This window comes from Propithecus coquereli, unplaced genomic scaffold (assembly GCF_000956105.1).
Source record: "Propithecus coquereli isolate 6110/MARCELLA unplaced genomic scaffold, Pcoq_1.0 Scaffold120, whole genome shotgun sequence".
Classification (NCBI taxonomy): Eukaryota; Metazoa; Chordata; class Mammalia; order Primates; family Indriidae; genus Propithecus; species Propithecus coquereli.
The window spans coordinates 2383396-2405483 of NW_012136081.1; the positions used below are offsets into that span (position 1 = coordinate 2383396).

At 49.2% G+C, this 22088-nt stretch overlaps 1 protein-coding gene across 1 annotated transcript; it reads right to left on the reverse strand.

Annotated features, from left to right (window-relative positions):
- Positions 1–1381: 1381 nt before the first annotated feature.
- STIP1 (stress-induced phosphoprotein 1) lies at positions 1382–14413 on the reverse strand. Its single transcript, XM_012665389.1, has 14 exons — positions 14269–14413; positions 10651–10860; positions 9663–9804; positions 9369–9510; positions 8136–8301; positions 6964–7090; positions 6767–6869; positions 6367–6487; positions 5531–5627; positions 5266–5390; positions 2997–3033; positions 2671–2774; positions 2272–2444; positions 1382–1865 (listed from the first exon to the last, which is right to left on the reverse strand). The coding sequence occupies exons 1-14, from the start codon at positions 14275–14277 to the stop codon at positions 1793–1795; spliced, it is 1629 nt and encodes a 542-aa protein (XP_012520843.1). The 5' UTR covers positions 14278–14413; the 3' UTR covers positions 1382–1792.
- Between the last annotated feature and the right edge of the window lie 7675 nt (positions 14414–22088).

Consider the following 22088-nt stretch of genomic DNA (forward strand, 5'->3'; position numbering starts at 1 on the left):
CAGTGAACGGAACTGGCCCTGATCACCCACAGCCTCGCTCCCCCACCCCCAGGGCTTCGAGCACAGCGCCCCCACTGTCCCTCCACTAGCAACATGCTTCCCGAGTACCCGCGGAGCTCACTCCCGTCAAGTCCATGCTCGGGGTCACCTCAGAGGATCTCTGGCGGCCATCTTCCCGCCCACCAGCTGCACAAAGATGCAAGCTCCAGTAGAGCTGGCCGCAGTGCGTGGCAGTCGGCCTTTCCCGTGAACACGATGGGTGCTGGAGGCAACAGGCCTCAGAGACAGGCAGGCCCAGGGCGGCAGAACCAGAACGCCTGTGGCCGCATGGCTGTCTCAGCCAGGCCACCCAGATGGGGGAGGCGTCTGCCAGGGGTTCCCAGGGGAAAGCCTGGCTTATGAAACTCAGAGGCAGAGGAAGTCCAGCCAGCTGCAGTCTCCGGGCCTTCCTAGCCCAGAAAGCAGCACTCTGGGAGCAAATGAGGAAGTTTTCCTCCTGCCCCATAAGCCTCCTCAGTGCAGGAAGAGCTTTACAAGTTTGTTGCAATCATGGAAAAGTGTAATTATTATTTATCCTTATTTTTTGAGACAAGGTCTGGCTCTGTTGCCTAGGTTGGAGTACTGTGGCACCATGATAGCTCACTGCAAACTCAAATTCCTGGGCTCAAGTGACCCTTCTGCCTCATCCTCTTCAGTAGCTTGGACTATATATGGGCCTGTGGCACCACGCCTAGCTAATTTTTCTATTTTTTGTAGAGATGTTGCCCAGGCTGGTCTCGAACTCCTGGGTTCAAGGGATCCTCCTGCCTAGGCCTCCCAAAGTGTTAGGATTATAGACGGGAGCCATACCACCTGGCTGAAAAGTGTCACTAAAGCTTAGTCCTTCAAGCCCTCAGATGAGCACAGTGAAACCGTGTTGCAACTCCTAAATCGGACACAGCAGCTGACAGCAGACTTGATCTCTGCCAAGACGTCTGAACATCTCTCACACTCAAATCCTTTTTGGTTCCTGGGTTGGACCTAGTGTTCTCTGGATCTACCTAGTTTCCGATTTTGAGATTATAGAGTGTGGAGAATTAACAGCACAGCGATCACCTCAAATATTCTCCCAACCTCTTTGGTGCCGCTGACCCTAGGGGAGCCTCCAGGTTCCCTCTCTGCTGTGGATTGAGTGACAGCACCATCTAGCGGCTGCCTTGGCAAAGCCACAGAGCCCTAGAGTTGACAATGACCCAACCTACTTCTCAGCCCTTCAGAAAGGGAAGAAAAAGCCAGGCTCAGGTTCCCAGGCTGGTCAGGCCACACTCACACCTCTCCCAATTCGGGGTGCCATCTCTGCAGGGTAGGTAGTCTTTTGGCAAAGAATCACTCAAGGCCAAAGCAACATATAACCACGCCCAAAGGCTTGTTTTATTGGAGAAGGGGCCGTGGAGTTAACAATGTGAAGACAGCTGGGACCTGAGGTTGGGAAGAACACCCTCCCCTCCCACACATGCCCACTGCCCCAAATAAAAAATAACCAACTATGGGAGAGCAGCCACTGAGGGGCAGGGAAAAGACATGGAACTCGAGGGCAGCAGTGAAGAGACCATGCGTGTGCTGGGAGGGCCCAGAAGCAGCGGCTGCACGAATGACGCGAGTACGAGTCTCTGTGTCTTCCAAGTAGGTATGTATAAATATATAGAGATAAGCCGTTCTCTCCCCCTTCTCTCCCTTCTGCTCCGCGCTGCTGGCCGCGGTCCCAGCCCTCTTTCCACACGAGGGTGAAGGGAAGGGGGGGATGACCAAGTCATCACCGAATGGCGATGAGACCCACATCCATCAGCTTCTGGATCTTCTGTGCTATTACAGGATTCTTTAAGTGTCTGAGGACAAAGGGGCAGTTATTTGAAATGAGACTTAACTTTGCTCTCAGAGCAAGCCCCAATTCACAACCCCCCAGAAGGCACCAGGGTCACAGAGTCCCATGGAGGTGCTGCGAAGGCCTTCTCTTCTACACAGAACTGTGCCAACCTCCTTAGAGCCTATGAACACAGTTTGAAGCCAAGACTTTTCTCCCAGCAAAACAGGGATGTGGCTTTTCCAAATGACCATTTAAGCTATCACGACTAACATGCAGATGAAGCCCTTCCAGCTCGCCACCCACTGCCAACCTTTAAGCTGCACAATCCCACCCAGACTGATCATGTCCCCACCAACCTCCTGCGTTCTCTCATCTAACTGTTTTTGCTCCCGCTTCCCTACAAGGCTGTCTCCCCCAGTTCTACATACTCGCTGAGTGCCTGGGGGTCCTTCTGCATCTGCTCCAGGATAAGCCGCATGGCCGGGTCACTCATTATCTGCTGCACCTCAGGGTCGGCCATGGCCCGCCGCTTCACATCTTCCGGGTTGTCGTGTCGGTTGTACTGGGCCATCATACAGCGCTGGTAACCGTCCGCTGCCTCCTGCAGTGCAGGAAAGACAAAGGGGAAGGGTATTAGCACTACCTGGCTCACCGCCTCGGTAGGTCCAGGATGCCAAAGGTAACCGAGAAGGGAAGAGAGCGCACAAGAAAGAAACAGACATAAAGAGAAATGGAGGTGACAGGGAAGATCAGTGACTGAACGTGGAAAAGACCCAAAGGAGAAACAGAGGCAGGGAGCACCCACAGGAGGCCAGAAGCAGCCCCACCTTGCAGTTGGTGTCCAGGTCTAGTGCCTTCTGGTACACATCCATGGCTTTTGTGTAGTCCTTCATCGCTTCTAGGGCAGCTGCTTTCCGTGTATAACCCTTGACTGCAAACAGGAGAGGTGGGGCATTATCCAAACACAGCCTCACAGGCTGCTACCTGCATCTCTCTCCGAATGCACGCCAACACCCCTCACTTCTGCTCATGTTGGGTCCTAGATGCTACAAGCCCCGAAAACATGCACACGGACAAACTGCTTGCCCTTTCCTTCTCTTAATCTTTTGGCCAGAGGCAGGGGACAGGGGAGAGGCAGCAGAAAGGCACTTACTGAAGGTTGGCTCCAGCTGGATACATTCCTCACAGTCCTAGGAGGAAGCAGCAAAAAAGCATTAGGCTCCCTGCGCTAGAGGAGCGCCTCTCACTGCTCCAGCACCACCACCGAGGACTCTCTGCTTTTGCCTCTGGTGCTCCTCGGTTCTGGCACCTGGGTTACTTAAGAATAGGTTAAGCAGGATGATGACACAGGAGAAAAGTGAGGCAACGCCACCACGAGAGACAACTTCAGATGATGGACCATTGCACACAAGACAAATGGCCTGGATTCTGCAAAAAGCTGATGTTATGAAAAGCACAAAAAGGTGGGGATACTTCTAAGTCTCACAAATTAAAGAGAAAATGACAAGCAGATGAAAAGCAGACACCCTACTACTGAGAGCTTTAACACACCGACTGCCACACTAGAAAAAAAAATTTTCCCCTGGGGCCACAGTGTTTTATCAGAACAAAACGATCCTTTCTAATTTGTCATTTTTATTGTTTTCTGTGCGCGAATTATATGCAACACAATCCATCTCTTTCAAATTAAACTGTCAATATTAATTGTAATAAGCAACATCAACAAGATTTTCATGAACCAACTGCAGGGTTTTGCTCCACAGAGCCCCGCGCTCGAAACTAGCTTAAGTGAAATTCAGCTCGCATGTGTTAAAATGTGGTTTTGCACCAATGGAGAAATCTGAACGTAACAAAGAGCAGAAGGCCTTAGTTCTGAGGTTACCAGGTGTGCTGACAGCATTGTGACTAGATAGGGAGAGTCATTTCAGAAGATGCATGCACAAGAATTCAGAGATCTAATTCCAAGTGCCAAAACACATATACAATTTCCTTTCACAAATGGTTCAGCAAAGATGTGTCAATATTTAATTGTTCAACAGAGGTGGAGAATACACCAGGCATTCGCTGTTAATTCTTCATTAAGAATTATGAAGAAAAAGAATACTATGGAATAGAGTAAGTATACCTGGGCCAAATCCCAACTCTTCCAATAAGCTGTGAAACCATTTCAGCCATTCTTCTTCCCACATGCATAACTGGCAAAGAGCCATCCTGCCTCCCAGGTGACGGACAACCTGCTATCTTTGCTTCACAAACCAATATGCTTTTGACATTACCCATGTACAATCCTACCAGCAGCAGTGATGTCTCTAGGCCAGCTCCAGATCCAGAAGACAGTCACATCAAAAATAAAAACCAACACAGACCTGGGTATGGGTGTCTCTAGATAGGTCACATTTTGTCCCCTTTCCACAATATGGTCCAGGCATATCTATCTGCTAGAAAACAGTTAAACTGCTGATAGAGGCACAGCGGCTCATATTTAAGAGAATGACTGGGACAACTCATCCACAGGGTCAAGGGCAATCATATCCGACCACACATGACGTGACTGAGAACGACCTAGCTGAACTAAAAGAACGTGAGGAAGGACGGTGTGGCTGCCGTGGGAAACAATACGGTGGTTCCTCAAAAAATTAAACACACATACGATCCAGCATTGCCACTTCTGGGCATATACCCAAAAGAACTGAAAGCGGGGACTTTAACAGATATTTGTATACCCACGTTCACAGCAGCGTTATCCACAGTAAGTAAAAGGTAGAAACAAAACAATGTCCATGGACGGATGGATGGACAGACAACACGTGGCATATACAAGCGATAGATTATATATAGCCTTAAACAGGAAGAAAATTCTGATAGATGCTCCAACATGGATAAACCTTAAACACGTTATGCTAAGTGAAAAAAACTCACAAAAGACAAATATTGCATGATTCCACCTATATGAGGTATCTGAGTCGTCAAATTCATAGAAGCAGAAAAAAATAGCGATTACCAGGGGATACGGGATGGGGTTAATAGGTAATTAGCGTCTAATGCACACGGAGTTTCATTTTGGGAAGATGGAAAAGTTTCGGAGAAGGATGGTGCTGATGGCTGCATAGTAACGTGAATGTGCTCAATGCCACTAACTGCATTTAAAAATGGTGAAAAAGGCAAAACAAAGAAAATTGTGAGGAAGGATAATGGGGAGGGAAAAGGATCAAGGTTCACGGAAGGTGGAGAGGACCCACTTTCCCAAGAACTCCCAACCTCTCATAACTCCAAGGGCCAGGACTAGGTATATACAGCTCCCCCATTTTACATATATGCGCAACACCTTGATGCAACTCAGAGTTGATGAGAACAGGAAGAGGGAAAACATGTTCCTCACGCCCAGGTTTACAATCACAGCTGCTCCCATCTCCAGATCTCACCTTGAGCGCGAGCTGAAACTCTAGCAGTTTGGTGTAGCAGGCAGCTCGATTGCTATACAATTTGGCATCTCGTGGATTCCTTTTAATGGCTTCTGTATAATGCTTCATGGCCTGGGGATAGTCCCCTGGGTAAGGAAAACAAGGATTATTTTTTAAAAAGCATAAACCACCATCTCCCATCAGGCCCTGTCTCCCCCGTAGTCAGGCACAGGAAGCACCACTCTTATCCAATAACCCACACCCCAGTCTGAGCTGCGAGTAGTACCTTTCTGAAAACATTCATTGCCTTTGTTCTTCTCTTCCAAAGCCAAATCAGGGTTTATGTAGGCCAGCCGCTCTTGCTCCTTCAGGATTTTCTCTGCCTAAGGAAAATAATTCTTGGGATAGTATTTAAACTCCCCAAAACATCTAAATACTAGTCTAAAAAGCCTGACTAGGATTTCAATTTTTAAAGAGTACTGCCGTCAAGGTGTAACATACATCACTTTGGTTGTAAAAAACAAGAGAATGTTAGGTTACAATAAGAACCGCAACACTGCACTAGTCTTCAATATTAACATGTTTAAGGTTGAAATATTGGCTAATAAAAACAAGAACTACAAAAAAGCTAGATCATTTCCTATGTGTTGTCAACATTAAATGACAGTAGCAGGCTGGGTGTGGTGGCTCATGCCTGTAATCTTAGCATTTTGGGAGGCTGAGGTGGGAGGATTGATTGTGTCCAGGAGTTCAAGACTAGCCTAAGCAACGTACTAAGACCCTGTCTCTAAAAAAAAAGAAAAAGAAAAATTAGCCAGGCATGGTGGTCTGCACCTGTAGCCCCAGCTATTTGGGAGGCTGAGGGAGGAGGATCGCTCAAGCCCACAAGTTTGAAGCTGCTGTGAGCTACGGTGAAACCACCGCATTCTAGCCTGGGCAACAGAGACAGACCCTGTCTCAAAAAAATAACAAGGGCAGAATCATACGAGATGACCAAAGTTACTACCTAAAAAAATTTAAGGCTCACTATTAAATAATGATTACAATAGCAAATGAAAGAATAAACAACAATACTCAATTACTAAGAAAGAACAAAACACTTCCTATTCTTTCCATACTCACCTGCTGGCATTTCTTGAGCACATCTGGGGTTCGGTGCTCTGCCAGAGACTTGTTATAGAAATGGATGGCATCCTTGTACTTTTCCTCTTTGAAGTAGGAATTGCCAATTCGGGCATAAGCTCTGTAAAGACGAAGGAAAAATTATTTGCTGAGGACAGGGCTAGAGACAAGATCAGACCCTGTAAAGAAAATGCACCTGCAACTAAAAACAAGGCCCACATCACTGCCGGGGCACTGTGTCCCTTTAACACTTTTTGTCTGGGCTCCTGTGACCTCCTTTGCAGCCCCTTCTTAACACAGCAGGCTCTGTAGCCAGCACCCCTCCTCCCTATGCAGGAAAATGTAAGTCTTGAACAGCAAACCCTCCATGCTACTCAAGGTATTGCAAGGTCGAGCATACTTAGCAATCTGTCGATAGTCTTCTCGGTTTTCTCTCCCCACTTCGATGGCCTTCTCACAAAGCTCCCGGCACTTATTGTAGTCGCCCCTTTCAAAGTATACCGCTGCCAGGCAGGATGGTGAAGAAGAACAGTCAGTCCTTGCTTCTTCCCTCAGGAACACCCAGCAACTCTCTTGCCCCTTGTTTCTGGGCCTCACCTGCTTGGTTGGTAATGTACGTCATGTTGGTGGGGTCTAGTTCCTTGGCTCTGTCGTAATGCTTCAAGGCTGTGTCAAAGTCTTTCTTCTTATAGGCATCATTCCCCAACTCTTTTTCCTTCAGTGCCTAGACGAGGTTTGAGAGAAGTGAGTGCTGAGAAAATCTAACCCAGATGACAAAGTTTATGAACTGTCACGGGTACTGAAATGCCAAATGCAACTATCGTATGGAAGCAAGTTCTCCATATGCAAAGGCCCCATCAATGAGCTACAGACTTAAAACAGTCAAGAATTAATTTATCTCATTTTTGCTTCCTCTGAAACTCCCCTCTTCTCACCTACTCTCCTGTATCTTTGTCAGAAAGTAGTAGAGGGCTTCTTTGAGGGAGAGGAAACCCCTTCAAAATGAAGCAACTGGTGGGGACAGCACAGTTCTGGACCAGGCTTTATTCTGCGAGGCTGCAGCAAGTCCAGTTTCTGTCGTGTGGCTGTCTCAGGGTCGTCTTAGTTATCAGAGAACAATAGCAGAGGGGGTGGTGAGAGGATTAGGAGAAGGGGCTGTAATGGTGGCAGGAGTCTTCAGCACAGCTCGCTACCACCCACACTGTAGGGCCTTTTTCCAGTTTTGAGACACCCTGAACAACCAACGCTCACCCATTTAAAGGTGCTAAATTTGGCAACAATCTGCTGTTCCCATTTACAAGAAGGGAAATAAAATCGTTTAGGTACATGCCTCCTGCTCTGGAACAATGTTGCTAAATGGACAACTTTCAACTATATACCACATCCAGCCAAGAGGCAGAAGCCCAAGGACTGATGCAGACAATGTTCTTCTGGGTCAGGACAAGTACATGAATTGCTCACAACTTTACTGTCTTGTCCTGATCAACATCCAGGCTGGCAGCAATGCAGCAGCTATGGTGACTATGGAAGAGTAGCTCCCGCTGCTAGAAACCCTTGAAACACATGATTCCTAGAAAATCTTCTGTGAACTTGGTCTTTTAACATATTGACCATTCTAATTAATAATAGTAAGAAGCTTAGCATGTCCTAAGCACTCAAAAATAATTACAGCCATCCAAAGTCTACAGATGCTGCCATTCAAAATACAGATTTCTAGTTGACTTGGTTATTCATAAATACACGACAAGAAGGAGAAAAGAAAATGAGACCTGCTTCTTATTCTCTGGAAGATCTTCCTCCATGGGCTCTGGCTTGGTCTCCTTTTTGGGAGGAGGAGGAGGTGGTGTTGCAACCTCTTCCTCCTCATCCATACTGCCCAGATCGACTCCAAGGAGGACACTGAGAGTAGTCATGATACGGGGATCTTGTAGTTTCCTAGTACAGATTTTTTTTTAAAAAAGAGAAAGAAAAACAGCAATTATTCCTTCTCACAACCTATCTTAAACTCTCATTTACGGCCAGGCAGTGGCTCATGCCTGTATTCGTAACACTTTGGGAGGCCAAGGTGGCAGGATGACTTGAGGCCAGAAGTTCGAAACCAGCCTGGGCAATAGTGAGACCCCATCTCTACGAAAAAATAAAAAAATTAGCTAGGCCTGTAGTCTCCAGCTACTGGGAAGGCTAAGGCAGGAGGATTGCTTGAGCCCAGGAGTTTGAGGTTGCAGTGGGTTATGATGACGCCACGGCACTCCAGCCTGGGTAACAGAGTAAGACTGTCTCCAAAAAAAAAAATTCCATCTGAAATGAAGTCCCAAGGATCAAATTCATTCCTTGAGGCAACCAGATACAAAGAGGAATGAGTTATTATAGATATGCATCCCAATCTCATCTCAGGAGCCAGAAGATTCAGATAGAGACAGATACCAGTACCAAATTTACAGACGTATCTTTACATATCTGATGTTCTTTACAACCCTGTTTCCACTCCAATATACCAACAGAGACAGCAGGGCCTATGAGTACGGAAAGCATGGGGCTGAAATAGGAAGAGTGAGGTGGCTTATGCCTGTAATCCCAACTACTCAGGAGGCCAAGGCAGTAGAATTGCTTGAGGCTAGCAGTTTAAGACCAGCCCTGGGCTCGTCTCCAAAAGAATGGGTAAAAAAAATAGCCAGGTGTGGTGGTGCATGCCTATAGTCCTAGCTGCTCAGGAGGCTAAGGCAGGGGGAACATTTGAGCCCAGGAGTTCAAAGCTACAGTGAGCTATGATTGCACCACTCGAGCTGGGAGACAGAGCGAAACTCTGTCTTTTCAAGAAAAAAAAAAAAAAATTATACACATATATATGCATAAAACAACCAACCCACCCTCTACTGTTCTTTGGAGAAAAAGCAAAGGCAGAATCTAGACCAGGAAACCCTTATCCTCTGCCACAGGGTTCCAGGAAGACAGCATAAGGTTCTCACCAATTTCTAAAGAGTCACCATGCTGTCTCTACTTACGTGCCCAAGTCAGATGGCTTGTTTCGTAGTTGCTCTATCAGTTCCCGGTATGTAGGATCACTGAGCAGTGTCCTTGTCCTAGGATCACTCTCCAACTTCTGATACAGATTGGGCATGTTAAAAGGGTTCATGAATTTCCTCTCTGTCCAAATAAAGAAAAGCATGTCACTACGAAATCGGTGCACTCATATTACTGTGCTCCCAGACCCTAGCAGACATTGGGAGAGGGAGCTCAAAATTAGTCCCATTAAGAAAATAATAAAAATGAAACAAGGCAGTGTGTGTGGTGCCTACCCGCCAACCTGGCCTCCATGTTCTGTAAACCCTCTTTGAGCTGAGGGTTATTTGCTTCATGTTTTAAACCTTCCTCATAGGTTCGTTTGGCTTCTTCAAATCGGTTTAAGAACTCAAGAGCTGCTGCTTTTCGCGAATAGCCCTGAAATCAGCAAAGAAAGATACAAAACAAAATAAAGGACACCTACAGGTAAATCCAGAAGATGAACTCAAAAAAATCTATTCTACATTTTCAGGCCGGGCACGGTGGCTCACGCCTGTAATCCTAGCACTCCGGGAGGCCAAGGTGGGAGGATCACTTGAGGTCAGGAGTTCGAAACCAGTCTGAGCAAGGAGACCCTGTCTCTACTAAAAAATAGAAAGAAATTAGCCAGACAACTAAAAATATACATAAGAAATTAGCCGGGCACGGTGGCACATGCCTGTAGTCCCAGCTACTCGGGAGGCTGAGGTAGTAGGATCGCTTGAGCCCAGGAGTTTGAGGTTGCTGTGAACTAGGCTGATGCCACGGCACTCTAGCCCGGGCAACAGAGCGAGACTCTGTCTCATAAAAAAGAAAGAAAGAAAGAAAAAAAAATCTACATTTTACAGAACAAAATGGATATTCACATGAAGGCCAATGAGAAAAAAGGGAAAGGAGTAGGATACAATGCCAACTTCAAGATATTTTAAGAATCGAACCAAAGAGCAAAGATGCACAACACCCTTCCCCCCCCAATTCATCTTTGATCAAGCATTGTCAGTTTCTTTGGCAGCATTTTCTTTCTTAGTAGTATAACAAATAGAGCCTATATTACAACGTGTCTTAGGTCTGATGAAATATGCCGCTTTTCTGAGGAGCATACTCTAATAGGGAGGTGGCAGGTGGGTGATAAACTATCCGTCTACTGGACAGACAACCAGGAAACTCGGGAGGCCTGCGTGCCTCAGACTACCAAAAGGCGTTTCTGGAGATGGTCTGAAGATTCCCACCTCCCCCACGGCTTACCTTGCCCCAGTCAGGCTTTAAGTCAACTGTCTTGCAGCCGTCCTCGTAAGCCTTCTGGTAGTCTCCTTTCTTGGCATAGGCTGCAGAACGATTGCTGTAGAGTACATGGTTCTGGGGATCCAACTTAATGGCTTCGGAGTAGCACTGTAAGGCGTCGTCAATGTTGCCAGCGCTCAGGGCCTTGTTGCCCTTCTCTTTTAGCTCATTGACCTAAGGAGAAAAGGAGCCGCCCACATAGTTTCTCTATAATATGCCTATTTTATCTTGAGTTTTTAGATGACACTCAGTCTTTTCTGTCATTATTAACAAACAGGTTACTTTACAGAAAAGAGGAGAGAAACTATAGGTTAATTTATTTTCATTTCCCACACTTCGGGAGCCAGCAAAGAAAAAATAAGCAGAAGCAAAAAAACCCATCTCTCTGCTCTCCGCCGGCTCCTGTGTGGATTAGTAAGAAGTCCAGGCTGGGCGTGGTGGTGCACGTAGTCCCAATTACTCAGGAGGCTGAGGCAGGAGGATCACTTGAGCCCAGGAGTTCAAGGCTGCAGTGAGCTATGATCACACCACTGTACTCTAGCCAGGGCAGCAGAGCAAGACCCCATCCTCCCACCCTGCCAAAAAGGAGAGAGAACTCCAAAGTCTCCGCTTCAAGCTGATAAAGCCACTCCAGGACATACGCACAAGTTCCTTTCATTTAAAAGTAAACTCAACCCACCAGATTTACAAAGCTTCCAAATGATAAACTGAGCACAGGCCTAGTTTCTCCTCACAGGAATAAAGTGGACCGAGTATGCACTGACACTTTCCAGTGACCCAAGGGCTTTACGATGGCGAGATGCTCACCTGTGGCTGCCACTTCCTCCCATCAGAGGAGAACCATTCTCCATTACCAATGTAGTAATACGTCACCATGTGATACATCAATGCTGCTCCTTAATGGGTAAAAGTAAAGCTGGTCCCTCCCAATCGGTTCTTGCCATGCTTAAATATTACAAAGGTGATGGAGGAGGATAAAGAAACCCTACTGTGATTTAATCCCCATCCTCTCAAACGTCCTGCATGGAAGAAGTAGGAACACACCAAAAGGTTTAAAAAAGTGAAGTGGGCCTTGGCCCTATCAGAACAAGGTCCTCACTGGGGATAGCAGGCAGAAGGTCAGGTGCCCCACAGCAGCCTACTTGACGGTCACACCTCAAAAGCTCCAAATGTGTTGATGATGCAAACACATTCTGTGAGATTCAAGTACGTCATTCAAGTTACCAAATCCTTCTTTCTTTGTATCTATCCTCTACCCAAAACCCAGTATATAAATGCAAGTAAGAATTTTAAGAGAAGTGATTTTGGAACCCACAGATACACCAAAATCAGCAACTTCCATCAACCACAGAGATCTTAGAGAGTCTCAAGGAGTGAAGAAAGAAAAGGCAGAAGAAAACTGCCAAATTAAGGAAGGGATGAAAATCTCAGAGCCCAAAAGGCAAAAAGTTACAAAACTCAACTGGTGTGGCCGGGCGTGGTGGCTCACGCTTGTAATCCTAGCACTCTGGGAGGCCGAGGCGGGCGGATTGTTTGAGCTCAGGAGTTCGAGACCAGCCTGAGCAAGAACGAGACCCCGTCTCTACTAAAATTAGAAAGAAATTAATTGGACAACTAAAAATATATAGAAAAAGTTAGCCGGGCATGGTGGCACATGCCTGTAGTCCCAGCTACTTGGGAGGCTGAGGCTGAGGATCGCTTGAGCCTAGGAGTTTGAGGTTGCTGTGAGCTAGGATGACGCCACGGCACTCACTCTAGCCAGGGCAACAGAGTGAGACTCCGTCTCAAAAAAAAAAAAAAAAAAAAAAACTCAACTGGTGTCAAGAGGCAGCTGAGGAACAGCTTGAAGTTCTTACCTATTCTTTTAGAAAAGCATTTTTCAGAATAGTGACCTGCAGTGGGGTCAGGAAATGAATTTTGTAGGTTATGACCAACATTTTAAAAGATCAAGTAGAACAGAAAATACCAGCACACGGTGTACATGATAGTAAATACTGTTTTGATAAGTGTTATACAGTTGCATGTGTGTATTGGGTTAAATGTAAAAAGTGCATCATTGTGGGATTCATTTGAAAGGCCCCTATTGAAAAAAAACACAATTCTTGGACACTTAAATTTGTCCAACTTGAGTATTTCCTAAACTGGAATATGGATCTCAACAGTTCAAAATGAAAACAAAAGGTAGAGAAGTCACATCTTTATTTTCAGGAATGGGGTTAAATGCCAGGTCATCTATACAACTGTGATGTAAATTTGCAATCAGACATTCATAAACTGAGTATATACTTGTAAGACACAACTTCTATAATGGGTAGTGTGATTTTTTTAAAAACTATTTTTGTAACAGTAGTAACTGAGCCTTTCTTAAATATAAAAGAGCAGTGTTTTATTCCAGAAATCTTTTTTTTGCCTATACTATAGCCATTTAATCCCAGATACAATTTATTACAAGGCACAAAAAGTTTATTAACCCCTCCATTTCCACTCCTTTTTAACCGGGCAAAAAGGTCCCAGCTTTGCCTACAAGAGCCATTGCTGTACACTACAGCAAAAGGCTCAGCTTTGTAAAGATCACACCAAAAAAAGTAACCTGTTTTCTCTTTTTTCCCGATGAATCATTACAGCTCAATGACAGCTTCCAATGGAACAAAGTCTCTCCAGGCCTTTCACAACTACGGGCCACTAAGAACACAACTAAGTCACTGAAAACAGCAGCTTCAAAGTGGGCCCCCCCAAATCGCTGAGCCGAGGCACTTAACTTCTTGCTGCTCATCTACAGAATCTAAATTGTTTAAAGTCACTAATTCCTCCCCGTGCAATCAGAAACCGACCTTTTGGCAGCGTCGGTCCTCAGTCACTCTACAATCACACAGACACACGAGGGGGAGGGGCCGCACACATTTGTACGGCGCTGGTGGAGATGGAATCCGTTCCAAAGACTTCTGAGGCACCCTCCCCTCTTCTGTATCAGGCAAAGCCGGCCTGCTGCTCGTCAAACCTGCACTCAACACCCTCCCGCCCCGAACTCCACAGACGCAGAAAAGTAGTATTTAGCACAACCGGGTCCCGGGCTACTAAGATCCTCAGCTACTCGTGGTACATTACCACCCCCACTCCCTCGAGTCCTTCAAGTTAACCATGGCTAAGTCCTGGGTGACTTCTCGTCGCCGGTCTCGGATACCCCAGATCACCACTTCCCCGGTGACTCCAGCCCCTCGCCCACCTCCGCCCCTCCCGGTGCGGCCGCACCATCCCCAGCTTAGCCTGCCGCCACCTCTCGGGCACCTCCCGGGCCCGGCCACGGCCCCTCTTCCCGCCCGGCAGACTCTCGCCGAGCTGGGGCCTCCTCGCCGAGCCAGGAGGCGATGGGCGCTGCCCGAGGCCGGGCCTGGCGACAGACCCCCTCCTGCCCGCCGGCCGCGGCCTCACGCTCTCGCCTCCCCACCGCAGCTACATCTGGCTCCGGCACCCCGCCCTGGCTGCCCCGATCGGGCGCCCGCCCCGCCCCTCCCCTCTACCGCGGCCTGGCCCGGCCGGGTCCCGGAGCGGCGCCCGCGCCTCAGCCCGCCCCTCCCCCTTCACCTGCTCCATAGCCCGGCCCGGAACCCCGTTGAATCGAATCCGTCCGATCCGCGTTCCCAACTGCACGCGCCGCCTTCTGGAACCTACTAGAAGCTGCCGGGACCCCGGCTCCCGCCCCTTCCTCGCCTCCTCACTGGTCGAACTTTTCGAGGGGACTCTCTGTGCTCCTCTACTATTGGCTGGAAATCCAGCCTATCACCTTTGCTTCCCTCTCATTGGGCACTGAAGAGTAATTCCTTCAACCCTGCCTCCTCCGCACCTCGGGATTGGGCGTCCGTCAATAAGCCCCGCCTAGATCAGGCTGTCCGAATGGAGCGAAGAGCGGACTTCTGCCACACGGATTGGTCGCTTGGTCCGCCAATCGTGACCGCGCTGGCCGCGCCCATTGGTCCTGTTCTTTCTGGAAATTTCCACCTCTCCCATTGGGCTGCCGGACACCTTGTCGGAACTTCCCTCAGAATAAAAGAAATTTCAATTGGGTGGAGAGTTGCCAACACTGTGCGCTGATAGGCTTGAACTGCTGCCTTTCAAAGGCGGGCTAACCCTGCCCGTGGCTTATGGCAGTCGGGGCCGCAGGCGTCCTCTGTCGCTGTGCCTCCCGCGGCTGCGGGGCCTGCCGTAGCTTCCCGCCGCGCTGTGCCGCGAGTTCCAGCCCAGGCGATTCTCTCCTCCCCGGCGGGAAGGCCTGGCCTGGCCGTCGGCCTTGGAGTCCCAGCCGGTGGGTGACCGTCTCGGCCAGCCTCAGGAGTGCTTGGCCCTTGACCGCCAGGTGCCTACGCTGTCTGGCTCCGGCCTCGGCCCTGTCCTTGGCCCTCCCCGCATCCCGGCTGTTGGGTTCTGCGTGTTCCACAAATGCCGCGTGGGTGTGAAGGCGCGGGATTCCACCGCGGCGGGGCCTGCTGGGCGCTGGGTGTCCTCAGTGGAGCCGCACGCCCTCTCTGAGCCTTGGGGAAATAGTTTGGTAATGTAGGGCCCAGGGCGGTTCTTGCGGGAAGCGCTTTATGAAAGAGACTCCACTCCCCTCGTTATTCTAGCGTAAAGGGGCAAAGGAAACAAAGCCAAGTGAGGTACTTGACCACCTACTGCCTTAAATCCCAGCCACAAATGTCAGAGGCAGGGCAGGCAGAGAGGTGGAAAGGCGCCAAAAGACATGGGCTTGCAGGATTAAAATGCTGCATCTGCTTCCGGGGTCAGCGTGTGGTTCGTGGAGAAAGGAGCCCCATAACTGGGGTCTGGTGAGGGTCTTGGGCCCTGCCGTGTCATTCTTCCCCATCTCCCTAGTGCTGTCTTCCAGGGTTTAAAGTGCCCTCTCTATGCCAGCAGCTCGTCTCCGCAGCTTCCTCTTTTATCCCAGCTGTCTCTTTTTCATGTTGGACACTGCAGCCAAGTGACAGCCCTTCCACATACCTGGTAATCCTCGTATACAACCCTTCTAGGCTGCAGGATGGGGCTCAGGGCCTGTCTAACGTGGCAGGCCTACTTTTCTCACCTTTCCCCAGACCCCCACCATCCGCACCGAACTCCAGCCACACTGACATCTCTTCCTTGAACTAGGCCGGTTCTTTCACCCTGTTCCCTCTGCTGGCGTCCTCCCTCTTCCACCAACTCTCCCATCTTCCAGGCTGAAATGTGCCGTCAAGCTTCCTTGACAACCTGCCCCAATAAGCACCCTAATTTCTGTCCACTTGTTATTTGCTTTCATAGCACTGTGAGCTGTGCATGTGTCCAGTTACAAATTAAATGAGTGACTTTGGTATTGTCACCACATTCTGTTAGGGCCCTGAGGGCCTTGTGTCTGTTTTCCTTTATCCTCATGGTCCTGGTGCATTGCCTACAGTGTCTTGCACATAATAGACACTCATCAATTCATCTGTGAACTAAAATAAAATCTTAAGGCTCACCCCCCACCGGTTGACTGAATGGACCCCCCTCTTGGCCAAAGGAATATCCTAAAACTAAATTGCCTGCCAGGAGGAGGGAGGGCAGACATGCCTCATCATGCCCCCCTCCTTTCTTGGAGACGTCCTTTGTAACCCATTAAGAGGCCTAAGGGTATTCAAGACAAACCTGCAGGTCCTCAATTTACACAACAAATGTATATCCGGTGGCCTATCTCTGATAAACAGCTCTATGTTAAAACGTTCCAAGCCTTTAGACAAAGCTTCATGTCTTTAACCAATTACAAGTCAAAGAATCTTTAAACGCACCTATAACCTGTAAGTCCCCCACTTTGAGACGGCCCACCTTTTTGGGTCAAACCAATGTATGCCTCCCACGTATTGATTTATGACTTTACCTGTAACCCGTGTCCCTGAAATGTATAAAACCAAACTGTAACCCAAGCACAGTGAATCCACTTGCTCGAGACTTCTTGAGTGTGGCTCGGGGTCATGGTCCTCAAATTTGGCTCAGAGTAAATCTCTTTAAAATTATTTTAGAGCGTTTGGCCTTTTTTTCTGTTAACACATCAAATATTGTTGAACGCTCTACTATGTGTCAGGTATAATTGTGGGCACTGGGGAAAATGCAGTGAACAAAACTCACAAAATCACTTGCACTCAAGTGGGGGAGACAAACTTTTAAGTATATAGTATGTACGCTTACGTGCCCTGGAGAAAAATAAAGCAAGAAAGGGGTAAAAAGAGTGTCGGGTGAGGGGGATGGTGTTGCATTTTCACCTGGGGGCAGGCAGCTAATACTCGAGAACAGACTTGAAGAAGGTGAGGGGCTAAGATTCATGGAAATCTGGGGGAAGAACCTTGCAGGCAGCAGGAACAGCAAATGCAAGGGCCCTGGGGTCGGAGCTGCCCTGGGGTGGCCGGAATGGCAAGATCTGGAAGGGGAGAGCAGTCCCAAAAGGAAGCAGGGACCAGGTCCTGCAGGGCTAGAGACCATTGTTGCTCTGGAACGTGCTTGCAGGTTTTGAGCAGAATAGTGGCCTGCTGTGACTTACTTTTATCAGGACCCCTCTGGCTGCTGTGTGGATGAAGAGGGAAGGGTGAGAGCAGGAAGACCTCTTAGGAGACCGTTGCAGTAATCCAGGGGAGCCACCAAGGTGGCATGGGCCAGGGTGGGAGCAGAGGAAGGGTGACAAGATTGGATTCTTCTGGAGGTGCTGACAGGATCTGCTGATGCACCGGACTAGAGCATGGGCGAAAGTCAAGGGTGTCTCCGAGGCTTTGGCCTTCTCTCTCATCTGCTAGATTAAATCTGTCAATGACACTTTTCATTTCTTCTTGGCACTGTCTTCAGGCCACCATGATCTTGCCAGTCCTACCTCTGCCCCCCAGACCATCTGCATCGGCAATTCCAGGCCTTCCATCCTCTTCCCACAGCCTCCCTCCAGCCTTCTTTCCTGTTCCTCCCTCCATGGGGCTTGGTCTCATCTCCCACACGCCTTTTTTATAGTCCCACTACGTGCGATGCACTGTCCGGTGCAGGGACTCTGGGAGTGAACAGGGCAGTCCGCAGAGGAGGCTTCTGCTCTCATGATCTTGTTTTCTAGTGGGAGAGACTGATGATACTTAAACTTATCAGCTGTGTAACTTCAAGCAACTTGCTTAACCTCTCTGTGTTTCGGTTGCCTCCATTTTAAAATGGTGATAAAAAGTTTCAACATTAATCAGCTGTGGTGGTGGTACCTGTAGTCCCAGCTACTCGGGAGGCTGAAGCAGGAGGATTGCCTGAGCTCAGGAGGAAGAGGTTGCAGCGAGTTGTGATCACACCACTGCACTCTAGCCCAGGAGACAGGGCAAGACCCTGACTCAAAAAAAAAAGTTTTGACATGAGCGTAGTTGTGAGGTTTGAATGATTTGATATTTGTGAAGCACTTAGAACTTGTAAAGAATAGTGCCTGGCTACAGAGCAAGCACTACATGCATGTGTTGAAAATAAATGCACAAATGACGCTAAGCGTCGAGCGAGTGCTAGGGAGAGAGAAGGCACAGCACGGAGGCAGGAAAGGAAGGCGTGCCTGGAGGTGAGTGGTCAGAGAAGGCCTCAGGGATGGGGCTCCAGACAGGCCAACAGGTCTGAGGCTGAGATGAATTTGGGATTTTCAAGAAACCTAAAGAAGACTTTTCTACGCTCTAAGTTTCCTCATCTGTATGATGAGGCGCCAGTGACTTCCCGAGGTTACCATGCAGATTGAACAATGTAACCTATACAGGCTGGACTCTGGACTTGTCAGATCCGAAACTTATAAAAATATGAAAGGTTGCTCTGAGGAAAGAAACATACAAGTAAAAAATGAGATGTGGGGCTTTAGAAGGGGTGCCAACTAGGGGCCCTGAAGCTTAAGCTCCTGTAGTGTCACGGTAAAGCCACTTCTGAACACTCAGAGGTGTTGGCTCTTACTTTAATTCCACCAGCTCAGGCTTCTGGCCCCAGGCTGGCCAGCGCCTTCCTCCCAGGTCCCTGGAGCACAGGAGCGCCACCACAGGAGGCATCCTGGCCCACATGTCACATGGCAGCCCCAGTGCTTCTTGCCGCTATTTCAGGGTGGCTGCTCTCGGGTGGGGACCGGCATGGCGAGGGCTGTGTGTGGAGTCAACTCGAGGCACGGCTCCTGCGCGCAGGCGCCTGAGGGCAGTGAGGGTGGCCACGTGTCCGCAGAGCAGATTCCAACTCCAAGTATCTCTCAGTCTGGGGAAGAATAACAGCTGGAGCTTCTTGGCCTATCGAGGCAGTGGGGGTGAGCGAAGGGGTGCGGTCAGAATTCTGGGATCTGTGGAACCTGGCGCTTTTGTGTTCGTAAGAACTTTCACCATTGGAGTGGGGATTCAAGACAACCTGAGTCTCCTTCTCTCAGCGAGAGCAAAATTTCACTCCGGTTCGAGACACTCCTAAAGGATATGTTAATTTCACACTTAAGGAAGTGGTCTGAACCTCCAGCTCTCCTGCTCAGATGGAAGGTGGATCCTGGCCGGCGGAAAAGTGTGGGGAAGCGCAGGAGCTCAGTTCTGCTCAGTTCAGTGAACTTGTTGGAGCCAGGCGCTGTGCCACATGCTTCAAGGAATGAAACGATGGTAATTATTATCTAATAATTATTAATCAGAGAGCCCCAGAGCCCAGTCTGGGACCTCACTGTCCACACCCCCTCCCTGGTGATCTCAGCCAGTCCCCTGGCTATAAATAGCATCTCGGCTGCCTGAGGTAACTCAGTCCTCAACTCAGCTGTCACGCCCAGGTTCCAGACTTGTCTATCCTGCTGCCTCCTTGACACCTCCGCTTGGATGGCTAATGAACTTCCTGTGTGTTAAATCAGAGCTCCCAAGATTCTCCCCCAGCCTGCTCCTCCCCAAAACCAAAACAAAAACACCTGTTCCTCCTTTGACTTCCCTCTCACCAAGGGCATCACTATTCTTCCAGTGGTTTGGGCTGAAAACTTTGGAAGCATCCTTGACTCTTCTCTTTCCCACCCCACATCCAGTCCATCAGCAAATTCTGCCAGCTGGATGCAGCCCCCTCTGCAAGCCGTCAGCCATCCCCTACCTCTGACTAGGAGCAGGAAAGGAGTGCTGCTCTGGGAGCTGGTAGGTGTCCAAAGTCAGAGGGGACAATGTTGTAAGACACCCTGCAAGGGGCCCCCCAGCCTGGGCACCCAGGCCATAGCCTACGTGAGGTGTGGGGTTGGAGGAGGGGAGGAGAGCCTCTGTATTTCAGGGGACCACCGAGGTGGGGCCAGTGAGGGCCTCAGCAGCAGCCATGGAAGATGGCACATCAGAGCTCCCCCGTAGGGTTAGGGCACCACATGCTCTCCCAGTTGGGGACTACCTGGATAGAGAAGGGGCCCCAGTTTTCTGGGGTAAAATTTCCTGACAGCTGGGCAGGATGGAGGCTTAGAGTCAGAATAGGTTGATCCCAAGGCAATGGTCCTCAACCAGGGTGTCCCCGGGTGTCATTTGGCAATGCCTGGAGACACTTTTGGTTGTCCCAACTGAGGTGGTGTGAATGAGCTATAGCAGCCAGGGATGCTGCTGAACATCCTACATGCACAGAACAGCTCCACACAATTATTTGGCCCCAAATGTCAATGGAGCTGAGGTTGAGAAGTGTAAGAAGCGGCATTTCTTGCCTGAGCTTAGGGCTTGAGAGTGAAACCTGCTACATGACAAGCTGACTTAAATTGACCCCAGCACATGACACCCACTGCCAAGAGAAGAATGGCAAGGGTCACTGTAGGAAATGAAAGATGGTGCAAATTTATTGACACCCCTCTCCCACTGCACAGTGGGAGGTCCATGTCCCTCCTCTTGAATTCCATGTGCCTTGGGGCTACTTTGACCAACAGAATATAATGGAAGTATCATCTTGCCAGTTTCCAAGCTTTATAAAACCGGTAGTTTCTGCTTCCTGTGTTTAGGGACACTCTTTCCTCTCTCTTAGATCCCTGTGCTATCACATAAGAAGTCTGATGGCCCTGAGGCCACCATGGTGTGAGGAAGCCCAAGCTAGCCACCTGGCAAGCTACATGTCTTGGGCCCTCCAGCCTAGCCCAGCCGCCAGTGAATCCCGCTGAGTGGTGCTAGTTGAGCACGTAGAGCAGAAGAATCGCCTAGTTGAGCCCTGACCAAATTCCTGGCCCATAAAATCATGAGATGGAATTAAATGGCCATTGTTTGCGCCACAAAAGCAAGGTAATTTGTTACACGGCAATAGGTAACCAGGAGAGTCACCCCGAAGGGCTCGAGAGACCCCGTGTCGTGTGTGTTCCATCTACTCTCCTGCCCGCTATGTGCAAGGGCCCTGCCTTGTGCCAGCTGTGAGGTCTCTAGTGGGCTCCGGCTGGCCCTCCCCTTCTAGTCCCACCCCCCATCAAAGGAGCCTCTGACCAATCAGATCGCACTCCCTCCCTTACAAGCCTAGGGCCACCCCAGGGTATTAGCTTCAAATCCAAATACCAGGAACTCCACAGGCCTCCCTCAGGGGTTTCCTGCTCTCTGAACTCGTTATCTTGCCAGCTCTTAGCACTCTCTCAAATGCCTTGTGTCCACCCTGTACGTGAGGGCAGGGACTCTGTTTCATTCACTGTCATGTGCTGGACCCCAGCGTGGGGCCTGGCAGTCGGCAGTGCTTAGTGTTTGTTGAATGAGCAAATGGACCCGGTCGCCCTCCACTGCCCTGGCAATGCCTCAGCCTCTCCCAGAAGGTCCCTCTGACCTTCTCTCTGGGCCTCCTCACTCCCTGTTCTGCTTTTTCTTTTCTGTGCCAAATTGTTGGATACCCTCAGATCCAAATATCCCAACCCCACTGGCTCCTTTCCAGCATGTTTCTTGAGAAATAGTAAGTGGTGGCGAGAGCATGCAGGGACGGGCGCCACCCTCTCCTCCGCTGTCGGGGGAAGGCACGCCGAGCAATAGCTTCTGAAAACACCCAAAGTGTTTCCACTCTTAGGAATTTATCCTGCAGGTGACCCCACCCCAGTGGCACAGAACGTACACTGCAGCGCTGTCTGGGACAGCAAAAGGAACAGGAACAACCTGCGTGTCCAACCATGGAGGGCTCTGGAAAACATGAAGCTGCCTCCTAGGATGGAGTATTAGTGAGTGTGAAAAACCCAACATTCGGGTAGATATCGGCGCGTCCATGGGATGTGTAGGATAAAGAGAGTTAGTGGTTGTGATACTGTGAGTCAATAACAAATGCATATTTGGGCTTCGCTTCGGGTTCCTGGCCCCGAGCTCCTAAAACCCCTGTAATTCCTGAGTGATGTGGTGACAGGAGCGTCCTTGTTATTCGTAACAGGCCTCTTTCCACCACACCTGAGTTCATGCTAATACAGTGACTCCTGGAGGATGGGGCTGGTGGCCAGAGGAACC